This window comes from Bombus pyrosoma, linkage group LG6 (assembly GCF_014825855.1).
Source record: "Bombus pyrosoma isolate SC7728 linkage group LG6, ASM1482585v1, whole genome shotgun sequence".
NCBI classification, from domain to species: domain Eukaryota; kingdom Metazoa; phylum Arthropoda; class Insecta; order Hymenoptera; family Apidae; genus Bombus; species Bombus pyrosoma.
Window position 1 is genome coordinate 3,632,908 of NC_057775.1, and position 26,148 is coordinate 3,659,055.

General features: G+C 43.9%; 1 protein-coding gene across 11 annotated transcripts in view; it reads left to right on the top strand.

Annotated features, from left to right (window-relative positions):
• The first annotated feature begins 599 nt into the window (after positions 1–599).
• LOC122568136 overlaps positions 600–26,148 on the top strand; it is a 187,620-nt gene continuing 162,071 nt past the window's right edge. For 4 of the 11 annotated variants that reach the window (XR_006316988.1, XM_043727515.1, XM_043727520.1 and 1 more), the window contains exon 1: positions 18,295–18,636. Coding sequence is in view for 7 of the 11 variants with exons in the window: in XM_043727515.1 (XP_043583450.1) it covers positions 18,449–18,636 (188 nt within the window). In the remaining 4 variants the exon portion in view is untranslated. Of the gene's footprint in view, positions 3,640–4,471; positions 4,593–18,292; positions 18,637–23,530; positions 23,674–26,148 lie in introns of those variants that run through there. The other 7 variants (XM_043727525.1, XM_043727526.1, XM_043727523.1 and 4 more) reach the window with 6 other exon arrangements.

A 26,148-nucleotide genomic window follows, 5' to 3' on the forward strand; every position in this document is an offset into this window, starting at 1 on the left:
TTGCGATCAAGTTAAGCACTGACCCGAGACAGACTGTACGCTCATACGCCCCGCTATTCTTTCCGACAGGGGTTCTCAGATTTTTTGCTCCTTGAGAATTTTTCTCGATAATATAAGCAGACAACAATTTCCTCTCTGATATGAGAGTATATCGGCCAGAATTTCCGTTCGTATAACATCAAATGTACTTTTCCCTAATTTTCATCTTATTGATTATATCGAAGATTTTTTTTTTACAATTTTTACATACTCAATGGTCGTTTGTCATTCTTCTGTCTGAATATAGTCGAACTTTGTCGAACACTTTACTGAAACGAAATGTTAGATAGTGTTGATTTATTTGAACGTGAACTCTAATTATATGAAATATAAAAGAATTGTGAGTAGTAATTAAAATCGGTGAATTCAGTGAGAAGTCAGTGATATCAGAGAATTTATTATGGAAACTGTTTATCCCCTGATATATTCATATAAATGATATTTTACTATATATTATAAGTATCGAGTTATCAATAAGTTACTATTTATACTAGTGGGGAAAAATGTATCTGCACAATTTACATGTAAAATAAGTTTCAAGTAATACTGAAATCGATTCGGTTTCTGTTTGTACATCGCTAAATTAATCGCTATGTGTAGCGTGTTTGATTATTTGTAGTAGTATTGGTAACTGTGTAATCGTGTACCGATAAAAAGAGGAGTGAATTATATATTCACTTTGATTATCGCTACCGAATTATCGTATGCCTCAAATGCTTAGATTGGTTATAATTAAATTAATAAAATAAATTAAATGCATAATAAAGAAACGGGTAACGTATCGTGTTAATTGTCGCATTGATATATTAATTAAAATATCGGATATTTATATCGGTGCATTTATTTCATTTAATCAAGTTCTATAACCGGTTGAAAAAGCCTGGTTTCGTATACATTTATACACATGTAACATATTAATTCATAATAGAATTTACGTATAGAGATCGGTAGGTTTAAAAGATGGTATTGTTTCCTCGTAGTGGCAGATCGTGTTGCTATCAAATGGACGAACGCGCCCATTCACGGCGGTTCTCATTGGTGACAACCTGTTGCTGCAGTGGCGTAATCAAAATTTCGTCGACATAGTTCGTGATCGATGTCTGTGTCTACGATTAGCATTCTAGTAGAACGCTTCCTTTTCGTGTGACTCACGTTATTGACTTTCTATGAAACTCTTGTGATAGAATATTCAAGTCATTTCTCCTGCATATTCCATACGTTCAAGTACAAAGTTAATTGAATTGAAATTCAATATTACATATCGGAATTACATAAAAAATTTTTGTTTCCGCATTCAATCAGAGTTATATTTCTCATCGAACGTACTTTATCAGCTTGCTAAAATAAAACGTTACTATTTTCGGTTCTTATGTTTATTCAGTTCAGGCGGATGGCGGTAAGTTTGTATTCCGTGTAAGTACGTAGCACGAAACTTTTTTAGAGTTGTGTCAGTCTCTATTCAGAAAAAACGTTTGTGTACAACGCTTGAAGAGTATATTTTATACATTGTTTTCCATGATCTACTACTCTATTGCCTTTTTAACAAATATCTGAATTCTGCTTCGATAATACGTATAATGGTCGGGGAGAAAGATCCCACAGCATCCGCAAACCGAATAAAATAACCAATAGCGTCAGCTGTTGCTTCGCAATCTTTGAATACCATAAATCGAACATCTAACTACCAATCACCATCGAATGCCGATTCTCTGATGCTTATGCGTGCTTTCGAATAGTTGCTTGAAGTAATTTTGAAATTGTTTAGTAAAGCGCTATTAGTACCGATATTTTTGCATTTACGCCATTGGCTTGACGTAAGTTGGAAATTTAAATAAATAGTTACGTACTGTAAAAGAGATAATGAACAAAAAAGATGGCATTGTTAACTAACTTTCAAGTTACACTTCTTCGTATACCTATATAGATATTTTTTTAAAAACAATGTGCCAAAACAAGTTCCCTCGTTCCATGGTTTTCTTTTCTAATTACGTGATTTCATTCTGAATCACGTCGCATGTAAAACACATACGACTTATATATTAAGACGCGGCACTGCGTCTTCGGGATATATTAACAGATTGGAACCGTAAGCAATACCTGTAAGGAGGAAGACAGAGGACAAGGGGCAAGCGAAATATTGTAAATCGCGTAAAACGTCAGAGGCAACAGGGAATTTTCATCCCGACAGAATATCGGCAGGCTTACGCCACTGTAAATCGGTGGATGCTGCGTCAGGAGCAATGGCGGCACTGGCTTACCTGGCCAGTACCTAACCTCCTCCCCTCTTGTTCGTATCGTCGTCACGTTCCTCAGAGCAATCCAACGAACCTGTTGCCTGTTCTCATCCAGTGTCGTGTCGCTTTCACGACGATCGTGCGCGGTTCATTGCGGTTCCTTCAGCTTTGAAAGTTGTCCGCTACTCTGCAGCGAATTCGTCTACGAAATTCGAAGAATCTGTGTTTCGTCTCTCACGATCTTACGATTCCATGATCGAACGTTGTCTTCGTAGAAAAGTATCTTTCGTCTTTGTCAGCTGGACGATTACACAATTTCATCGCGTCTTGTGAATCTACACGCTGACCATATACGACGATTTGTTTGCGAGCGCCGCACCGTGAGTGAGATTATCGAGAAGTTATGTTCTTGTCAAAGGATTTGCTGAGTGGCACGTTTGGTAATTTGTCATGGTGTTGCCCGAAGGATTTACAGTCCGAAAAATTACTGCGTTCTGTTAATTGAAACGAAGCATTACATATGGAAATTCCTTAGGGACGCATTTTGTCCGTTACATACGATCGATTATCGATAACGACTTACATACTGTATGCCTGGAGTGATTCGCGCAAAGTTTGGGAAGCTTGTTTCGTGTGCATGATGATTGGTAAAGTGGTTACTTCGAAGATGACGATTCTGCGCGAGAGAAACTATCGACTGGTTTCCTTGAGAGTGGATGAGACTGTACGCGGACTGAAGGAGACTTTAAGGATTGCACTGTAATTGCAGACTCGATGCCACGGTGGAAAGCGATTTCCTTGTCTCGCATTGGCGTCGCTCTTTATCCGATGTCAGCGATGATTTACGAGCGCTGTCGGTGAAATTTTTTAACGGATGGAATGATCGATAAACGTAGAACGGATCTTTTCGTGATTCGATCGCTTGCGAAGCCGAGTCGGTATCAGATATGGAATTTCATTTTCTCCGATCGCGAAATTTCCTATGCAATTAAAAATGGTTTACTTTCGATCGTTTAAAGTATAAACTGAGTTTTCTGTCAATTTTACATGCTGCATTATTATATTCGAAATATCCGAATATATACGATATTTGCGATAATGATATTGAAAGTAATCGATATCGTTGATGAAAACGCGTGCTAAAGGGCAAATTCTTCGGATAGAAGTCAAGGAATTATAATCGTTGTCCATGGGAGTTGGAAGAAGCGGATTGCAAGATTTGACAAGTTCGTGCTTGTGTTACCAAAAGAGTGCATTTGTGCGCGCGTGTAGTGTAGTGAAATAAAGTACCGAGTGAATTGCGTCGATTGTCTTTGGACGTCCGTTATCGTACGGTTTCATCCAACGTCTTGCGGCTTAAATTACGGTGAGTCTAACATATGCGACAAGATTGAACGTTAACAACTTGGAGAAATCAAAATTTAAAATTTAAAGTATTATACGCGTATATATAAAGAATAACTGTTTTGTTCGATCTGTTCCATCTACGTTTTGTTGATTTTTTCATTCGCAAATAAACGAATCGATCGACGCGCCACGGTTCATCGATTCGTAGAAAACAAACGAAACGCGTAAAGCGCGATGCGCGTTGAACGTGTGGCGATTAAAGGGGACCAACGCGTGACAAAATGTCGAGATACTTGGCAAAGCGTGCGCGGCCTCGTGACTCATAACATAACCTCGAGAAGGAACGACTCTCGGGCAGGTAGGCATTTCAGTGGTGGGCGTACTCTCGAATTCTTGTCGTGTCGTTACCGCTCAACCGTGCCGAGAAAACCATTATTCGGTCAGCGATTATACGTAGAAACGATATAAATTTTCCCCTTTTATAAAATAATTGCTTCCTATCATATACTGCGTCGCTTTCCTTTTTCACAGTAATTTTATAGTGATAAATATTTGTTGCAACGTTCGATATCGGTGCATGCTTATGGCAAATGCATGGCTTTCATGAGAGATGCTTGATCGTATTCGAAGAAAGTGAAACACGATTAAATGTAAATTTCAGCTATTCAGATCTGCCTACATTTTCTCGAACCTCCTCTTCGATCGACTGATCTTGCCGCGTGTTCCGTATCTTTTTATTCTCTTACGAAGAGAGATATACTTTCGAATTAAAAAATGGAAGTCTAAGAAAATTAGAAAGATCACTTTCGTTCAAATTACTCGAAAAGTAATAGCGGAACATTGTTTGGCAGTTTGGCTGGGAGGACGAGCGGGAAAGCGGTGGGAGCGGATAACGAAGAAGAGAACGAGCGCGAAGGATGCTGGCTGCCGTGAGGCCGTTCGTCCAAGCAGAAGCTGAGACCGCAACCAGAGGTGAGTGGCCGGTCTCTTCTCCTTGGAATGTTGCGTCGCCTCTCGCGTCTTCTTAACGAAGAATGCAGTTTATCGCTTTCGTATGAAGCATCGGGGATCGGTTCCGGCCACGCTCGATACATTCGTGGTCCGAATGGTCGGACAGACCGTTGTTCGATCAGCCTTTACTTTTTTTCCTGTTTATATCTTCCTGGCTGGATAATCAGCGTGACGAATACGTCGACGCAATATATCGTGTCGGTAGTATACCGAAGTATTTCGAGAAGGTTGATAGAGAAGTTGATCGATCCCCGAAAAGCATCTTTAGGTTAAATCAGCTGCGTTTAGAAGAAAAGCATTTTAACAACCTTCTTCCGGCTCGCGCTTTATAGCTCGAGAATCGTAAAATAATTTTATTTCGTCAAGTGGGATTAAGAATTAGATGTGGCGCAAATATAAAGTTTGCCGGTGTACTTATAGAGGTGAAATAATCGTGATTAATTTTCGCGCGGAGGATATCAAATAACGGGGAAATTTATATTAGGGGTAAAGCGTAGTAAAGTGACAGAAACGTAACGAAATATATAGAATAGTATTTTAAAAATGTTGATAAGGAAATAAATGTCTCTTTATATTACGGAAGGATCCGGTGCCCTATATATACAAATATCTATGCATGATAAGTAGATATCTAGAACTGTAATAGGAAATGGAGTAAGAAATATTTCGATATTGCGAGAAATGATACGTATTTCGGTAAAGTCCAAGGATACAAGCGAAGTTTTTGACATGGACGCGTTCGTAGATGTTGAATGTATAGCGCGGAGTGTAGCAGGAAATAATCTCTTTCTTCAGGCTGGTTGAAGAAACAAAATTCGCGTAACGAGCCTGTAAATCGGACCTTTCTGCCGCTGCGCTCGTTGCACCTGCATTTTATAACAGGTGTACGTACTTGGAATTTTCTTTTCGCTCGACGAAGAATTTCGTCCGACGAGAGACCGTCTCTCCTCGGAGAGGTTCGAAGAACCGCGCTTCTTGTAATTCGTGCTTCGCCGTTCCACGAACCGGAGATCGCAGAAGAGATAAACTAGGAATAGACGTTGACGAATAAAAATTCGGTTGAGTTGACTTGGAATCGCGTTAGCTGCGAGATGATACGAGAATCTTGCCGTTGGAACGATAGCTTTTTCCTTTTCTTTTTTTCTCTTCGTTTTATTAGTTTCTTATCGTTTCATCGAATCCGGTTAATCATCTTTACACGCTAAATTCTCAAAGGTCATCCTTGGTCTTTCATTCGAAAGTTTCGAAACACCTGGACGAGTTTAATACTCGAAGCAATCGCGTTGTCTGCGATCGTTAGTTTTCGATTTTACCGGCAAGATCCTCGAACGGGTTTAACGGGACAGCTTGTTGCAGACAATCGGACGAGCGTTCGTTTCAGCGGGTGCGTATCCTTGCCGGTGTGCGACGTGCTCGTATCGATGCCGTGGCACGTAATCGCCTTTCGCGAGCGATCGCACCGAGCCGGTAACGCGCGCCGACAACATAGCGCGGCAATTTTTTTACACCGTGCGTTGCGTGTTGCAATTCAAATTCTATTAAGCGTTCTATTCTCGCACGGAACGGGATTACGCGAGAGATACGACGGGTAGGACATTCGGCTTGACGAGTTGCGCGATTAGAGGGGGTCTTGTTAACGCGTTCCTCTGCCACGTGTGTACGGACTTTCCGCATCGGACGAAGCCGACCGTTCGGAAAGGCTCGATCAACCCTACCCTTTTTCTTCCGTTTTCACTTTGCGACAAATTTATTTCGTTTTGTCATATCGTGCGTTCTATACTTTGCCGAGAACTTTTGTTAGATACGCGAGAAAGGCGTAGCTACAATGGGTGATTGTTAGCGCAGCGATGCTGATGTTCGAGTCATGAACGAGGTGGCGAGGTTTTAAATTTTCCGAATCTAGGTGAAGCGTGTTTTCCTGAAGATCGATCAACCGAATTATGCATGCGCATGGAGATCGAGCACTCGAATCTCGACTATGCAAATCCTCTCTGGGTGCGAAGGGAGTTACGTACTCGACCAACCAAACAATTAATTATACCGTAACGTTTCGACACGAAGCATATTTACATATATAAAGGGAGATACGAGAGGATAAATCTGTTTGTAATTTTCTAGTTAATAGCTTGTCGACTTTTTCGTTTAAATTTTAATCGCGTCCTCTTCGTGACATGTATAACGCAATCGTAAATTGAATCTATACTGGCTATCAAGCACGCGTTTGTGCATATAAAAATGTTCTTGCTTAGTACGTGTTGCTCGATATCGGACGAATCTTGCCAGTTGCTCGGTAATCGGCTCCATCGTCGTTTCACTTCCACCTTTCTCCGAGCCAGCTAACCCGACCCACTTGCCAGGCTCATCCTCCGTTCCTTCGCACAAACTTTCCTTCGATGGCAAAAAGTCGGCCGATTCCCACGGTCGTGCGCATAGTTTGCCCCGAAACGGCAGAAACGGTCAGCCTCTGCTTTCGGATCCGTTGTTTCGATTCCGCACGGGGATGCGCTTTGACGATAAAACCTTCTTCTTCCGCTTTGACCTCGCGAATATGAGTCGCGTTCCTCTCTCTCATCCCTTGTTTCTTTTGGCGCCTCTCTAACTCTAACCTGCCGTACATGAAACAGAAATTCACACGATTAACACGAGATGTGACGTGTAGATGAACTTTAAGCACAACAGTAGCTTTGTTGCTCGTGTTACTAGATTTCCGTCATCTGGTTGAATTTTTAAGGCAGTTAAGGTTACCGCTGTGTCTGTTACTCTTTACAGGATCTGCTTTTATCTATTAGTCGACGTAACATAGAATTCTATTCTGCGAATTCATCGAAGCTGGCGTTTTGTGTCGGCTGATATCAGCAAATGCGATGCGTTACAATATTCGTAGTTTTGTAATACGGATTATACGCTTCGAATCGTACGCTGTTGAAAACGATGACTGTTCTACAATCGCGATGTCGTCGTACTTAACGTGATTCTATTTATGGAAAACTAAATCTCCTACGGAGTACGGAAAATCGAACGAACTGCGTATAATTGCGAATTTTGTTGCGTCCTTTTGCGTACTTTTGTATCGTCGAATTTTCCGAATTGAATTTCGTTCGACTTACCTTCGTAATACTTCGTAGTACTTCATACGTGTGATATACGATACGATATTATAAAAATAAATATTATGAAAACCTCGTACCGTTCTTTCGCAATAGGTGTTAATGCGAGAAGAAAGAAAATCGTTATTCTTGTCTTGAGATTTGAATCTATCGCATAATAAAATTCGTCACTGTCGTCGCGAATATTTTTCTCGACACGTGGAATACCGTCAGATTGGAACAAGGGATGCATAGGTGTCGAAATTGATGGCACGACTGGAACTTGCGAGAATAGGATCTGTCAAAGAGGCCACTGGTGACGAGTAGCGCAGGTGTTATCGCGATAGGTATCGACCAAGTTCTCCTACATTTCTATTTCCACATTTTTGCCGCAGCGAAACCCACCGTTACAGCCCTATCGATTCCAACTATTCCAACCATTCGCTAAATTGAACGTTCGAACTCTTTCCGTCAATTAACCGAATTAACAAACCCTTCCCCCCCCCTTTCTATCGATTTCGTTGAAGGCCCTCGAACTTTCAATAAAAAATGAACTTTTTTTTGGTGCACTTTATAGAACAGACCACTATGGCTAGAATAGCCACTACCTTCCATTATTGCCCCTTTTTATACAATGAACGTTATCTTTATAAAGTCGTTTCGAAATAACCACTTTTTTCTTCTTCCTTTCCTTAACTGATACTATACTAGAATATGAACTCTGAAGAGAAGATATTGATCGCGTATCGCGTCATATCCGCGAGGCGATAGGTACGAAATCGTAAAATAAATTATCGGCTCTGTGCATCGTCAGAAACGGAGAAGACAACTTTTGTTCAAAGATCGGGCTCGATTACAATTTTTGCACGATTTAAAATTAAGGGCGTCTTAACGATCGACGTTCGACAGAAACGTTTAATTTCTGATTAATCGGGCCCGAACAGATTTCAGACAACGTTGACGATGAGACGTTGTCTCAGGTGTTTCGTGCCGGTTCGCATCTCGAATTACGCATCTGGAACGAATTACGGATGAATCGAAACAATCTTCGTCTAATCTAGCGCGTTCGTCTCTGAGTCGCGAGGTTTTCGGTTCTTGGAAATGTACGTTCCGGACGGAACAGATTCTACGCGATAAATTTCATTCGATCCGAAGAAGAAAAAAGAAGGGAAGACGAAAGGGAAGAAGAAGAAGAAGAAGAAGAAGAAGAAGAAGAAGAGGAAGAAGAGGAATAAGAAAAAGCTACCTGCAGGGAAACTCATCTTTCGTCCAAGATACAAGCTCGACTCGGTATTTCGCTTCGAGCACGCCATGAAAGTCCTCGTCGATCCGTGTTCCCCGCGAAACGTCCATTACTCTCGTTCATTCGTTCCGTTCGCTTTCTTCTCGACGGTGCGTTTATTCTGCTTACGCTTACGCGCATGGCGCATACCTCTTTCGCCGCGGCGACGTTCTTGCTCCTCGGTCGATCGCGCGTCCAAGCGTTCGCACACGCGCCTTTCACAGTTTCAACCTGTCCTTCTGAGTGTGTAGTAATACAAAAGAACGAATGCAGTTGGTTACGCGTCACGACACGCTCTCCGCCCCGCTAATTCAGAACGGTAATACGGGAATAAGAGCATCGAAAGTGGTGACCGGCCGCGAAAGCCCAATAGTCAGCCCGTGCCGAGATTTTTCTGCCAACCTCCGACTTGCCCGACACTCATCGCCGAGCTATAATATTTTACCAAATGTCCCACTGGACAAATTGTAAAATTTCAATAAATAATAAAAAAAAAAATAGCCAGAGTCGAACATCATATACCTAAGATTCAACCAATATGGACCGTTTGGAATTTCGCTAATTCGTTGGCCGTTGATAATAATGGAATCATGGATTTCGTAGGTTGCGAAGATGCAAGCTAAACCGATATTGGTTCAAGCGAGATTGAGTTTCGGGTCTGGCGAACGGTGTGCTTTTCCCTCGATAAATATAGTTTGAAAATTGAAATGGAATTATGGACCTTCAGTCACCGAAAAGTAAAGTTGTATCGATCGATCTTTCGTTCGCAAGAAAATTGTGTTTCGACAACTGTGTTAATTGCTCGAAATTGTTCAAAACTTTCATTTGATCTTGTTTCTTTCGTAAGAAAAACGTAAGAAAGTTTCTTCAAAGTTGCAGCTTCTCTTTTTCCGTTTTCGTTAAATATTTGATAAAAGAAAATGTCAAACATTCGCGATAAAAGCAACGATAATCACGGCTTATAAGCTACAAATACATAAGCGAATAGCTGGTAAAATTTCCATTCCTCTCCATTGCCGCGCCGTTTTTCACAGGAATCTTTCTCCGATTCTAGAAACGTGACAAATAATCGAATTGGACGGAACGATCGGTCAGCTGTTAGAGCGTCGCAGAGTGTTGGCTCTTGGACATATCGGCCACTGGAAAGAGACCTCGTTTCGCAATCGCTACAGATGCGGTCACTTTCGCGAGTGCACTCGTTCCAAGATAACACGTTCAGTTTCTCCTCAATTTTTTTTGTCTTCTTTCCCTAAAAAAATTTTCATTCCGTGAGCTTTTCGCGTTCCGATCAATTTTTCACGCGACTCTGAAATTCTTGAACGTCGATTCGGACGACGGTAGAAGCGAGGTGCGGCGTCGCGTGTCTATAGATTCACGTACGATGTACATACGTATTTCTTCTCTCTCGCCTTTCGTTCGTTCTTGCGTTCTTCCCTGATATCGACTCTGATCGATGATTCTACGGGAAAAACGATGCATCTTACTCCGACGAGAGTACTGGCGTGCTTAATTCCGCGTTCACTTGGGTCCGCCCTTTTCAAAAATCATTTCGTTCGATCCTAAACGAGGCCAAGCTTAAGCAACATTCTTAAAATCGAAAAGATACAACGTCACGTATGCCGTGCACGAGCGTTTCGAGTAAATTTTCCAACGGCCGTCCGATCGCGTGGGCCAATATCCTCGCGTACGAGGAGCTTGAATCATTTATTCGTATATTCGTGATCTCGTGGAAATTGGAAAAGTATTTTCGTGCGAATTATATCGAGTCACGTAACCTCGTAAAATTCTGTTATAAAGCCGATGGAGACCGGTGGAAAGACGGAAAAGAAAAAGGAGAAGAAGCGAGCGTACGGACAAAAGGGAATAGCGTGTGGTTTTCATAGGTACGGCCCGACGATGTAAACCCGACTTTGTTCGACCGTTAACAGTCTCGCGACGTGCTCTCTCTTCGACGCGACGGTGAATTATACGCGTGACAACTACTCGCGGAAAGCGAACGGATGGAACGGACTGTAAAAGCGAGGAGGTGGAGGAACGGGTAGTTGACCCCTAACCGAAGTCGGGTTGCTCCTTATCGATGCTTGCTGCAGAGTACCCTTCCTTTTAGTATCCTTTAGTTTCCTCTTCTTTTCTCTTTTTCTTTTACATCACGCCAGCATATCGTTCAACCGATTTTCCCTCGACGGTACATTTACTTAACGGGGAAGAGCGCAGTTCCCTTCGCTTCTAAGAATGAAATTATTCTCACTATCGTTTGAAAACTAGCTATCCGATAGATAGGTTCTCCGCGTAAAACAGGTCGTTCCGGTTTAAAAATCGAATCGAATCCTCGTTGCACGATTAGCGCGATTATAATTGACATATTCTAACCGCACCTTCGTTAAACGCTTATAATATGCTTTCTATAACGTCTCTGCTCGCAAACTTTTGTTCCTCTATCGAGATAAATCCGTTTTTCCGTCAACGAACATCGAAATAATTAAAAATATCCAGTCTGCCGGTGAAAAATCACCTTGCAGGTTTTTCATTTCCATACCGTTTTACATCGTTCTAGCGATTCGATCTCAACGATCTCGAGGACCACTAGCCTTCTCGTATCTGCACGGAAGCGGCGGAAGCGATGCGAGCGGTGGAAGCGACGACACCGCGCCACGACGTGGATGGGGGCGCAATAATTGTTTGTTCTCGCTCGGAGCGCTCGTTTCTTCCTCCTCTTACTCTCGTCGTCCCCGTTTGCGCGCCAGTAATTTCGTTCGCGTAATTTGCCCGTAAACGACAAGTCGTGAAATTTTCCGCCAGAGGCTCGATCATCTTAAATCTTGCGGGCCTCGCGAAGCGCCTTTTGTTACCGCTACGAGCTGTTGCCGTTGCGTGAAACTACCACGACCGGTGAAAGGGACGAGCGTAACTTAATAACTCGATGCTTAATGCGATGTTTACGTTTCACCGTATCGGTTTCCGATATATAGTTGCGTTGAAATATTCTTCTTGCCTCTTCGAGGTAAAAGGTAAAGGTCGTGGTACGATTGTTTCACGCGCACGCGCTCTTTCTATTTTTTTTACCACGCTAATTCGTGGGTAGATGCTGGAAGCTGTTTCAACGTGCGGCAAGTGGGCAGAGGGGCGTCGATAAAATAAATAGCGAGCAATCGAAATTGCGGATATAACGTAGGCCGGCTGCGGGCAAACCGCCCCGGTGATACATCGACGGCAATATCCACCTGTTTCGCATGAAATACGAAAGCGCGCTGTCGCGCTGCGCCTCCGTACATCTTCGATATTGCTCTCGCCGGGCTGAGTTACGAGAGCGTTGCCTTTTTCAACGCAACGGGCCTCGCTCATTGAATATACGTATACCACGGTGCGTCCGTTTGTTCGAGAGCCGGTCTTTCCTGTCCTTTTCGCTTTTTCATCGTCCTTCCGCTTTTCTTCGTCTCGATTCCTTCCATTAGCAAGCTGTACAAATTTACAACTGTACGCTGACGGTAAATTTTCGTCGAAATTTATCCCCTATCGCCTTAAACCGTTAGATAATATCGATTATATTAAGAAAAGAAGGAGATGAATCGCAACTCGCGTTGCCAAAGAAGCCGAATCGGACAGCGAACGAAAGACGATGTTTGGCGGCGCGGCAGTCTCAGATCCGCTAGAGAAAAATCGATAGCGGATAGAGCGGCCGGTGCTGTGCACGATGGTGTTTCTCGTTTCGCTCAGTCTCTCGACTTACCTGTTCCCGAATGGATTCGAGCAAGACGAGATTCGCGAGCGTAATGCCGACGACGAGCGTACTTCCATAAACGTTGCAACCTTGCGCTCGCTTCGTACCCCAAGGAAGTTTTTAGTCCTTTGATCTTTTGATAAAGTATATCGATACTGTTTGTATCGCGATTATCGTTGCTGTGAACGTTTCATCGTTCAAAGTTATCAAGTACGAAGAATATTTTTGCGAAGAATAAATAGGAAAATCTCCGAGCGGAATAGTCTGCTCTCTCTATGGATATCGGATAAAATGGCAAAGATTTCAGCAGTAAGCTGGAATATCATGCTCCATTTTCGCGTGATGCCGTTACGTCAGAGAAGAAATTCTGGCGAACTTCTATCCCCGAAGGGTCGAACATCGACAAAAAGAGACATCTGGATCGTCGAGGCGTGAGATCCTTGCGCTTCTGGCGAACACGTGTCTCCGTGTGAATGCACCTTGCTCCCAGATTTCCAACTTCTCTTTTTCTACGATAATTCGTTGACAATTTTCACGATCACCGATTCACCGCGTCGAGAACACTCGCGAATAACATTCGTGCCATTAACCTGTACGTCTTCTTTCCACGTCCACCTCCCTTTCCAAGTAAACGCGTTTAAGCCTTCAGCCTTCTTACCTTTTCGTTCGCTTGTTTCCCTGCAAGCTTCGAAATATCTGATGTAATATCTACGATGTTTGCGGTGCTCGAAATAAAGTTTCTTCGTTTCAGAGATGGCCGGTATATGCGTTTTAGTTTCGCGCTTATTTCTTGTTCACTGACTTGCTTTCAAAGCTGCTAGTTTGGCAAAGTTCGACCGGTGAAGAAGTCTTCCAAACTCCATCGTTGTATCGACCGTGACGAAAAATAGTTTGAGTACTCCTCCTTTGTTTCAATTACGGACCGTTCAGCAGTCTTTTTAATTAAAATCTAGCGGATTATGTTCTTCGACTTGCGTCATCTAGATCGTAAGTTAGGTTGTTTTCAAGTCAGACGCGAACAAAATGAATAGCTCAAATTGTTAATAATGGCTAAATATATGGAATATGGAATATGTTAAATATTAAATTTGTTAAATACGATTGTTCGATATATGTTCAAGATTTTGACGACGATATTACGCGAAGTAGGAAGATCGTAATATTTTGCAACTATCGTATGTAGTGAAATTGATATGGATAGTCGAGTAGATTTCATCGAGCGTAACCTCACCGAGTCGATGTTTTGAAAGCGTTGCAAGATCGCACGGGCGCGTTTCACTGACTTCCGCGAATTTTCCGAATGTTCTTCACGTTCCTAACGCCTGCCCTTCAGACCGCTGTACTTTATTAACGAACGTGATGGTCAGCCGAAGGGAAGCGTAAAATGCATTCGGAATTCAAACGATCGATACGAAATTTCCAACGAAATTCACCACGAATGGGTACGATTCTTGGAAATTTCTAATATTCATAACCAGTGACGGTTATATTAGCGATTTACGATACGCAAGAACGCATTACGACACGGCCGTGTAATACGGGAGAAGGTATAAAGATCGAGCAGTCGACCGCGATTTCGTCTCCGATTTTACTCCGCTTTTGGATGTTTTTAGCGTTTTTCGAGGAAATTGCGACTCGCTGGCGCGAAAACTAATCTGCACACCTTCGACGTAGTCGCAGCGTGAACGACAGCGCGATTGCATAAACGGCCGATCGATATTCGGTCAATTATAGCAAACACTGATCCGTGGGTGGAAACCAACGCGCGAATACAGCTTGTCGCGCGTCGACTTTTATGATACAATTATGAACATTTACAAACTAATATCGTTGATTAGTAAACCATCGCGCAACAGATCCCAGAGCGCGTCGGCGTGCTAACGAGCGGCCTCTTTGGAAATTCTATTCCTTCTTTTCTCTCTTTCCTTAGTCTGTTGCGCGTCATTATATATAGATTTCTCCTCGATTCGTTTATACAGCAACGAATTCATCGTGGAAATTGGATCGACGCCGGAACTCGTAGACGAAAGTGCAACTGAAACGAGATATCCTCGTCGAGCACAAAGGGGAAACGATAATGGAAAATTACGCGTAAACTTGTTTTCGAAAGTGGCGGGCACAACCAAGTTGCGAAAAATCGAAAGAAAACGGTGAAAATATTACCATCGTTTCATTTCGCTAATTTTCTATGGAAATCGAATGTCTATTACGGATGCTGAATCGGTCCGATCGTCTCGCGAGAAAACAGAGTTAATTACGATCGGTCGAGGGCTATAGAAGCTCGATAGGCGCTCGACACGCGCTTCTGTGCTTCGCCGACCGGTCGGATCAACAACCGGACGCTCTTCCTACCACTTTGCCTTCTTTCGCGTTTCATCTACTGGCCCACTCGCTCGTCTCGCCTCGAGACCAGATTCGCAGCGAATACGAGATACAACGAGTATTTTAAGTAATCTTAACCCGTTGCCTCGTTATATCCAGTCATACTCGCCACGTACCTTCCGCCTGTACCGGACCGGACGAATACAAGCTATATTTGTAACAAAGCGCAATTTTTGTTTCAAGCGCGTGCGCGCTCGAGCGATGTCGCGAAACGACCGGCTGGTAAACTTTTCACCAGAAATTGACGATATAGGAAACGATCGTCGGAACTTGAATCGTCGAAGGAAAATTTACGAAGCAGATTGCGCGACGAATCGCGAGCTATACGAGGCAACGGCAAGACCGTTTCCTTCGAGGGAAGAAGGAATTCTAACGCGTCCCGGTGTCTCTGGATGTCGTCGGATTCTCGTTCGGAGATCTTTATAGGTTGTACGGTTAATTGCTCGACGAACAGATCGATGCCAATCGCCATGGGTTCCTCGAAGCGCGACCCAATGGATTCGAAACGAGATGATTTCGCGCGGTAACCAGCCCTTTTACGCGAGTACGTTGCGCCAGCGCTGCGCACCCCGCCTAGAAACGGTAGAAACCGTTTCCAAGAACGCAACTGGCGACTTCTTTGCGCAGCTGCCACCAGCCGGCTGCGAAACGGAAATAAGAATTCCGGATCTGACCAAAAGAAGTCCGGACTGCTTCCAGAAGAAACTGTGGCAAACGAAATGGCGAAATAAAAACGTAAAGTTGCACAGGGTAAAGCGATGGAGTAATCGCGGCGAGAAGGTAGGACGAGTCAGAGTAATTTTCCAACAATATGGTTTTATATCGCAAAGAACGATTCCGTTTTGTTCGAGCGTTCATTTTGACGAAACGAAGAAAGAAACGTCTTCAAAGTGATTTATGCCGGCATCGTTTGTATTTTATGTATTGTTCGAGTCGTCGAGCATCTCGATTTTGTCTAGCGATAAACGAGGTGACGCAGAGTGCTGGCAGAAACGAAGGACGACACGTTGGTCGAGTCGCGACGACGCCGCGGCGCTACGCGAACAAACATCCCCAGCTGACATACGCGCGAACACGTGTGTCTCCTCCGCTGCTCGTCTGTACGCCGCGCCGCGATGCTTCTTCCATTTCTTCGTTGTCTGCGCTTCTTTCGGCGCGAACTTGTGCCGGCCAGTATCGTTCGAACCGCAGCCGCCGCGAAACAGCTCGGCGACTCGATCATCCGCCAACGTCCGCGATTTGTTTCTCTTTGTTTCGAAATTTTCGCCTTGTCTCTCTTCTCGTTCTAAATGGATAGATTCCAGTGCGAAGAGCAAATTGGAGAAACGAACGTAGATACGAGAGTAAAGCGAAAGAAATCGTTATCGCCTCGATCCGCCTTGATTTGAGAGACTCGTTCGAAACGTCGAATGGCACGAATATCGCGTCGACTAATTAGAACGCGAGTGATTGGAATTTCGAGTTAAAGTGTCAAGTGCGATTAGATATTATATCGAATATTAATCGGCGTCGTTCGTCGATGAGACGAATCGGCGTTAAATCGGACGATATACAACCGTGTATCGTATCGAAGGTTCATGGAAATTTAACGAAGAGAGCATTTTTAGAAGTAGAAGAATGGAACTATCGTGGAAACGTTTCGAGTTTCATCCTGTGGTGTAGTCGAAGAAACGATTACTTTGATTACTTTGTTGCCAACTGTGGGATAGCGATTTGTGGTCTCCGACGTTATCCTTCGTCTTATCTCGTTTATTCGTCTTTGTTAGTTTCGCTTTTGCAATTTACATCGTTACTTGGCTTCTTTCGAATGGATGTTCCGACTTAGCATCCGCGGAACATCAGTTCTTTCGTTCGTGTTCCTTAAACGAATAATGTTTGCGAAATAGCAGGTTTAATGAAAATTGGACGAGATACCTGATACCTTGTTACCTTGGAATAGATGGAGAAATGGTTTGCATGGTCGTTCGGGCCGAACCATCGGCTTCGTCGGCACGTTCTCCGACACGAGAGTAACTACACGATGTAGAATCGACGTTGCAGTCGTTGCTCGAATATTAAGAGTCGTTGAACAATTATTAAAGGAGGCGGATGGTCCCGTGGAACATGCAGGGTGGGAGCAATGGAACGCGCGAGAAGAAAGATAAAGAAGGAATAAAAAGCTCGTAGCTGGAACGACGTTTCCTATGTACGTGTCTGAAATACACGAGGAGGATCGCTACGCAACCGGTCCGCCGCCATCCACATTGTTTCGCGTCCTCTACGTTCCGCGCTCCGCGCTTCGTCTCCTGCAGCTCGATTCTGCGTTGCGTCCTGCCCCCCTCTGAATTTCGATCGTGCACGAAATCGTCAACGGATCGCTCGATCGCCTACCTGCCGGCTCGCTTCATCCGTCGAACTGTTTATCCGACCGCTCTAACAACCATATCGATTTTTCAGCGGTTGCAGAGAAGTTTACGAAGACTACGGCAGTCGCGTAGAAATATCTTCATTTTGTCCAAGCACATCGTACGATCAACACGATGATTTCGACGTTCCGTGTCACCGGTCTATTTTTAAAGTCGTTACCAAGGTGCCGTTATTATGGGGATTTATAGGTACGCGGTTGCCTCGGACAGTTTCTGCACAGTTTTGCCGACTCCAGAGATGGCCGTACATTAGAAACTTTGTACAGCGTATCCGCTTCAAAACCAACGTTACGAATCCTTACAGACATCCGGTGCACATAAATTTCTCGCCTTCTCGACTCACGCGCTTGTATCGTCCACTAAATCTTCGTACAACGAAGACGCCGGGTCGATGGATGCAAAACTTGTTCGATCGCCGAGCATACGCACGAACGTCGATGTTTAATAAGTCCCCGAAGCAATTTTCAGGAAGTCACCGGTTATTTCACGATCGTATAAAAGTTGACAGTCGTAAACTCCAAACGTTAGGAGGAGAAGACCAGAGACTCGAACAATCGCTTGATCGAGAGATCGGACGATGATGACCCAACGAATCGATGGTCGATGGTCGGGAAGGAAGAAGTGGGCGCGGATCTGAACGGAATCGGCGAGATAAAAAGAACCGCTTCTCGAAATTTCAGCGTGCACACGGTGGCTTCGGCAGGAATCCGGTCGCGGGGAATCCGGAAGTTCGGCATGTCCGCCGCGTTGCAATTCGTAGCTGGCTCGATGAAACAGCGGCTTCGTTCAGGGTGGCCGTCGATCCGTGAATCTTACTACGATCGGTCTTTTGGTTTTTCGAGAAGCAAGCTCGCGAAGAAACGCCCACGTAACTCGTCAACGTCCTCGTGAAGGAAGAGAAGAAGAGCGTTCGAATTTCTTGAAGCAGATAACGAGTTTCTGGCATGTCGAACTGCTGCAGTTGCATCCGTCGTTGCGCCACGGACACTTATCAGCCGTTGAGCTCGCAAAGATTCGGGTGCGGCGGTGCGAAGGTCCACAGGGATGGCAGAGAGGTGATCAGGAGCCCGAGGAACCAGCGCAGAAAGCTCAGCGTGCGGTACGACGCTGTCAGACCAGCCGGAGCAACAAGGTTAGATGATCGTCTGTCGAGTTAACGATCGCAATGGGAATTGTACGTGTGAACTCGTGCAAGTGGGTGATTGTCACTTTGACGAGAGAGGAATTGGTTTGATGGTTGTTTCGTTAGAGAATTATGAAACTACGTTTCACGCGATAGCCGCAGGTTTCACGTAACAAATATCCTATATAATTCGATATTTTTCATCCGATATTTTACCCTTTTAAAAATGTCGCTACGTAATCGCGCATTTTCGCAGGTGTGCGCTAGTTCTTTACTTTTAAATCTAACGATTCTGTCCGAAAAACTAACGAAAGCGTACTGTACTTTGACAATGTCGGTGACGCTTCTCGCTCGTCGTTCGTATATTTGGAAATTTTTATTCGCGTAAACAGACGCGACGTATTCGGAATACTAACGATGTTTGGTTCGGGTTAGTCCCAAATAGTAACGATTTTGTGATAATTTTTCATCCGATAGTATCGATTCGACCGTCAACTCGTTTCCGATTTTCAGCGTATCGAAATCGATCGATGAGAAAGAATTGTTCTGTACGTTTAACAAAATGGCAAGACATTAAATATCTGAAGACCTTTATCAAGCCCATTGCGACGTAAGCTAATGTATTTGTAATATCGCATTTCGTGGAAGTTTACTAGCTTGAAAAGATAATCAATGAATTTCAGCGCATCAAATTGTCATTTTATAAACATTCGTCATAGTAAGGACGTTAATTCGCGTTACTTCGACTACTGGAGCTATCGAGACGATAATATTAAAATTAAATGACGCTAACATCGAATCGAACGATGTTAATACGACAGTAACGAACAATACGAAATGACACGGTAGTAAGATCTACGGAGCGAATCGTAATAACATTTCCAACCTAATGCGTGCAATTTCTTTCTATGTTGCAGGTAAGTTATTATCGATCCCGATAATTCCAACTGTCCGGAAAATAAAAAATAAGGTAAGATCGTTCGTGATATGATCTACTCGCTTTTTACGCGTATGCGACAAACGATCAAAATCTAAACTAAGTAAGCGAGGATATTTGATATAATATCCGAGCAAGACGACTATAACTACGTAAGATCAACTTTTCCATATATCCCGATACAAATTTGGCGGTCGAATTTACAGCCTGCCGAAGCTCTTAATTCTTATTTTTCTTGCACGGAAACGCGTTCGAATCGATCACAGTTCCCTCCATCCCTCCCCCCTCCCCACAGGTGCGTATCAATTCTCCTAACCCTTTCGCGCAATTCATCAGATTTTTTCAAAAGTCAAACCAACAGCGAAGCTAAAACTAGAAGCAAAATCAAAATAAAATAAAAAAAAGACCGATCTAAAATGTCCCTTATCGGCCTGAAATCGTCAATTTTTGGAATTTGCCGGGCAACCCTTTAGTTTCGGTGATCATTCAACCAGCCGGAGGGTTAGCGTGGCGCTCGCATAGTATTCCGCGTTCCATGTTCCCGTAGTACTCCGTAGTCGTGGGGGGTGCGCGAAGGATTGCGGTCGTGTGACTGCTACCCCACCAAACACGGGGTAGTCCCGTGATTTTTCCACGATCGTACGGAAGTGGCCGTCAGTTCCGCAGGAACTCTCGCGTGGTTCGGACGTTCGCGATACTATTTTCGTTCTCCCTTTCTCTAATCCCCCCCCCTATCCCCCTCACTCTCTCGCTTCGATTCCTGCACCGTGCGTGATCCAGTCGCGTTTCGCATTGTTCGCGTCCGTTTATCGGCATACTTTATCATTCTACGTGCTGTCAGTGTTTCCGACTTTCTTTCTGTATTACCTTTTGTCGCGCGATTTTTCTGTGCCGGCGAAATCCTTTATACTCTGTACGACAGTCCTTATTTCGCTTCGTCGACAGAATATTTTTTTCAGTCGCTCCGTATAATTGTTTGTACGTTACACGCTTCTTTCTTCGTGTTTTTTTTTACCTCTTTTATTTATTAACGTGGTTTGTCTTCATTTTTCTCCGATTACGATAGCGTTACGAACGACTCGTTAAATTGTACATGGATCGAATAACGTGAGAACTTGATACTTTGAACTGGTGCTAGTTTCGTGATACTCGAGTGATCTACGTTCAAACGAAACTATAATAGATCGAGACGATCCTGCACTCGCATTTTCCAGCTGTTTTCCATTAAACATCGTGATAAAATTTAATAAAACGAATCACGTAAACTTACGTCTGTCCTCGAGGAATCGACGTTACCACCGCGTTTTAGTTTTTCCAAATGATCTTTCAGACCAATGTTTGACGGTTTCAGACGCTAGCGTTTGATGTTGTTTGAAAAAAAGTGTCGCGTCGATCGATTGTAATCGGTAAAGTACACAGCGCGTAAAGCTGGGAGAAAAATGGTGCCGGAAGTGGTCGTTCCTTACGTCGAGTACCTAATAATTTTGTAATTATTTTCTTGGGGATAAAATAGAGAAAAAAAGAAACAGAAATGATATGGCGTGTGCGAGGTTGGAAGAGTAGGAAGGCAGGTGATCAAATTTCCTATTCCGATCCATTCTGTTTATTTCTTTAAAGCAACCAAGTGACTGTCTCCGTTTGTCTTGGCCCTTGCGTGTCGGTTAACTCGTGCGAAATCTATTTGTCCGGTTTCTATACCCATCCGATATGCGGCGAGCGACAATTTTGTAATATGGCTGGGTTTTGTCTGAAATAAAACGTTAGCTTCGATGGCATTTTCTGACGTTTCTCTTTGTTTGCTCTCCGATAAAAGATCGACGGCCTCGTATTTTATCGTTCTAAATTTTTAGACTCTAGTAGTACCAATAGAAATTTCACAAAAATCTGCTCGTTTATCGCGCAAAGAAACAATCGGAGCTATCTCATGTCGTAAAATATATTTTGTTTTCCTCCCTGTATCAGTCGTTCTTCGTCGATCGTAGAGCGTCGATCGATCTACCTATCGCGAGAGCTTTGTTCAAATCCGTCGAACACCGATGAGACCGAGCGACGTTCCGTTAACAAGCCTTTCGGCGGTAGTCGAACTCCTCGCAGGAAAAATCGTGCTTTTAGCGTCGAGACTCTTCCACTTCTACGCTTTCGAGCGGATCGGTGGTGTACCAGCTTTCGTCGCGTCGTGTGCAAATAACGCGTGCAGGCACTCGCGGTGACGAAATACCTAAATGAAATTTCTGTCACGCGTAGTCTTCGTCACCGAACCGAAGCGGCTCCAACGAATACCGCAGCATCGTGCAACTACCTCTGACCCCGGTATCCCCAGCGATAAAGCGATTTTCATTATATGTGCATAGTTGTAGGATTATCCAGCAACGAGGATCCCTTCGTTACGGGATTTCGTTGTGAAATTCGTCCACGGAAATTTTCTCTTTCTTTTCCAAAAATGTTTCAACGATAAGTTACTCACTTATTAGTTATTAATTGCAATTCCGTATATCGCAACCTTCGTTCGTTGTGCGCACAACGAACGCGTCGAAACGTTCGGTTTCATCGAAGAGGAATTCGAACGAATCGAGGATTCGTGGAAGCTCCGTGTCGCAGGTTAAATATGTGTGCGTGGAGAAAAAGTCCTCGGTAGAATGCAACGCTCGTCGAAGACGCGCCTCTTGGCATTTACACTGCGCGCACCGCGCGGTACTGTTATCTCCACGGGCCTCGTTCGTACGATTCTGGAACAGTTCCTCCTCGTTTCCATGAAATTTCCTAGGGAAACGGTTCTATTTTACCATTTAGAGATGCGTATCGCGCGACGCATCTGTCGAAACTACCGAATACCACACCGAATTTGCATAACTGGACTTATTCTCGCCGTGGTTAGCCTCCGACGAGTCGAGGCCTCGAGTTTTTATTTCCTTCGTTTCGTCAACATATTTTCCGTGTTTCGCGTTTCCTTTACCGTCAATCTGTTAATTGGCTTGATCGAACTCTGCTTTCCAACATTACGATCGTAAAAGAGATTGATATTCTCTTCGCCACTGTTTCTTGTATCTTCCTTCGTTTGGATTTTACAATTTTATTGGTCCTTAACGAGTTAAAGAAAGTATAAAATGCTTTTTTTATGCTCAAGTTAGACGGAGTAGGGAGAAAATGTAAATCGAATGAAACGATGCACGGTGACCTTCGGGCGATTCATGGCCGTGGGAGAAGAGACTAGCGTATGCTGCGAATAATGTACAGAGGATACGGGGACATCTGGTTCTCGTTTGTAAGAAGCGAGAACCCGGTTGTCCGAAATGCTTCTTCAAGCAGCCGAGCATTTTGTAAGTGCTCTGTACTTTATTTACAGGATATTTGCGTCTCCTGCCTGTGCGAGCTTCTTCCGCGCTCCACTGCGAATTATTTTTAGGAAAGTTACTGGACGCAGCTCTTTTAAGTTTACTCTTCTCTTCCGTTATTCTGCGTTATAAAAACGCACGATCCAATTGTTTCTCTCTTTTTCGTTACAAGCGTGTAATAGAAACATATTGCTATAAAAATATATACAGGCGTTAACGATTGGACGAATGAAAATCGACATACCGAGGAACAGATCGTACGACTCCGATCGTAAAAGTAAAAAGTTCGTTTTAATCCGACGATAGTCGAAAATAAACGTCCAAATAAAAGTCCAATCTTTTTGGATAACGGTTACGATTACATAAATTCACCCGTTGGCTAGAAACGATCGAAATCTCGTTTGTCCGAGCAAAACGGTCTTGTATTCCGACATGCAAATGTAGGATCGCGGAACGGCGAGATAATTTCACGGCGATCGCGCCCGGTCACGTTGTTTATGCAGGACGTCCCTATAAATATTCAGCGCCATCGCGTCCCCTATTTTTCATCCCTCTTCGTTTCCGTTGGTTTCCGGTCGCGCGCTCGCAATCCCGTTAAGGGAATCGTCGAAGAGTTCGGTAACGAGGCGACGCTGTTTCCAGCGAGGTGTTTCGCGAGAACGAACCGCCTTCCACGGAATACGGGCGGCTACCAGTGAAAGTGAAAAAGGTGCGTGCTCGGTTCAGGCGTTCCATTCGGTTCGCACTTCCATTTTGTACGCTGGATACCACACCGAGGTAAGATCTCTCGCGAATTTACCCGCAAAAGTTGCGTGTCTTTTGCTGGAACATCGTAAAATTTCTCTTATAGTTTTCTCTTTTTTTTTCTTTTTTTTTTTTTTCGTAAAAACGGCCTCGAGTACTTTTAATATACCTAACGCGCAAGCAAGTTAAAGTAATTGAAAAATTCACTGGCGTACGAAGCGTCAGTTGCACGCGAACGGCTACCTTCTACGCTTAATCCTGAATCCAATCCGTAGTTGGATCCGCGATTATATCTTACTTTCGAGCTTTCGCATCATAATGCGCAAAGCAGGTTGTGTTTACTTTGCCGACATTTTCGCGACAGCATGGTCATCTCTCGGATATTATGGAGAATTTTATCGATTTGCTTGTGCCGTTGTAAAACCACTTATTTCGTACGTATCGCCATGTTGATCGAATTGGAATTACGGGGTGGATAACCCCGGAAACCTTAGAAATTACAATCGCGTTATTGCCGCCTCGATATCCAAACGTACTTGGATGTGTCGCCGTAATCAAGACGAGATATCGAGAGTCGAGCGTATCGATTCGATATAAACGCAATAAGGAATCAAAGTCGCTGGTTGATAGGATTCCTTCGCATTGCATCCGTATCGCGGCAAACTCGACAGAATTCTATTAAAAGTTGCGAGGCCGATTAGATTGCTCGTACGTCCGTTCGCGATTGGCGTGTTCCGTCTCCTTCGATGTCATTTTTATTTCATCGACCCTCGCTGCTGAAAATTCCGCTGCTGAAGGACGCTGTCGTCGACGAATTTCGTTTGGCGAATCCGTCGAGATATCTTCGATACCTACGAGTTACAATTAACGGTTAATAACGACGATGGTTTTCCGAGGCGCGGTGAAAAGACTAGTCACGACGGAGAGCAGAAATGGAGTCGTACAAAGGCGGAAATGGCTGCTTCATCGCCGTTTAGTCGCCATTATCGAAAGAGGCGTAAAGTCAAGAAGCAAACGTATTGCACCGTAAATTCAACTGCTCGATAAATTTGGCCGCGGATCCCTCTAGGAAACCTCGTTTCGTACGTACGAGACGTTTGTCGTTAGGACCCGAGCTCTGTCTGCGCGAATCGATGGCGAGGCAGCCGAGTATTTGCGCGAATAACTTCGTCTAGAAGAGGTTTTTCGAGCTAGCTGTAGCGCAGCACGATGCGATAAAATGCGTCTTGTAAAGTAAGGACTGTACCGTCGGAACAGCCGAGATAAACGTATCACCATCGTTAAAGACCGCGTAACTCGCCTGCGTTTGCATCTACAACGACGATCGGCAAACAAGCATTTTAATTCGCTTATATTTCGAATAGCTGATTCGATTGGCCTCGACCGAAGCGAAACTGGTTTACTTAGGACAGCCACGGATATCCATAGACGAAGGGGTGGAAGTGGAAATTACCGCGTAAACTTGCGATAACGAAGCATCTCAAACGCAGCACTGGCTTCCGATACCAAGTTCGAGTCGAGTTACCGTTGCGTGACCGCAAAATTGGCAAGTTTGCGGTTAACTTCACGGCACCTTCGATCACGGAATATTCGCGGTCTGCAAGATGAACATTGCGAACGATACAAGCACGCGTATAACAGCAAGTATCGTACACAGGTTGATTCGCTCGTTATTAGTAGGAATATCAGAGTCGAAAATATTTCCGCTACGTTTAACCCTTCGCAGCTACAAGTTTTATCTCGGTCGGTTCGCGTCGAATAAATTGCTCTCACGCTGAAGCACATTTTATCGCAGATACGTTATTACGATAAAGTGGCTTTTACGTTTTCGCGTTGAATCAAATATCGCAAGAACGAGATATATATTTTGCGTAAGGGACTTGGAACGGATATTCGATAGAGTATCGAGTTGGCTGAAAGTAATATCGTAAAGGGCTCGTGGACACGGCAACGTGGTCGTGGAACAAGCTGCCGAAAGTACAAAATCTCGTTTGTGTAGAGTTCGCTTTGACGATCGTAGGTGGTGAAAGAATGCCGCGACATGGACAGCAGGAACGACAATGGCGTGTAATTGGCCGAACAAATTTCGTTCTTCTTTCGTTCATTCACTGTGCGTTTTGAAAGCAGCGCGTTGTTCGGTACGGTGGTGTTCTTCCTCGTTTTCACGGTGGTCGATTCGACTTCGTTGATCCTCTTGGTTAGCTTCTTTCCTGAGATCGTTAAACCGTCTCTCTGAGAGCGTCGTTGAACGTAGATTTTCTGGATCGCGGTTGCTGGCGGGCGTTGCTTCGTCAAAAGATAATTCGGTACGGAGAAAAGTTAAATATAAAATTAGATAGAAAGCGGACGGAATGGAGATAAACGAGCTAGCGAAAATGGTCGCGTGAAAAAATTGTGCCGAATACGACTAAAATTGTGAATACGAGCAGGCGATATAAAGCGAAAACATCGTAAAAATTAATTTGGCTTTTAACTTACTCGTCGAATATAGAGATACGGACGAATCTC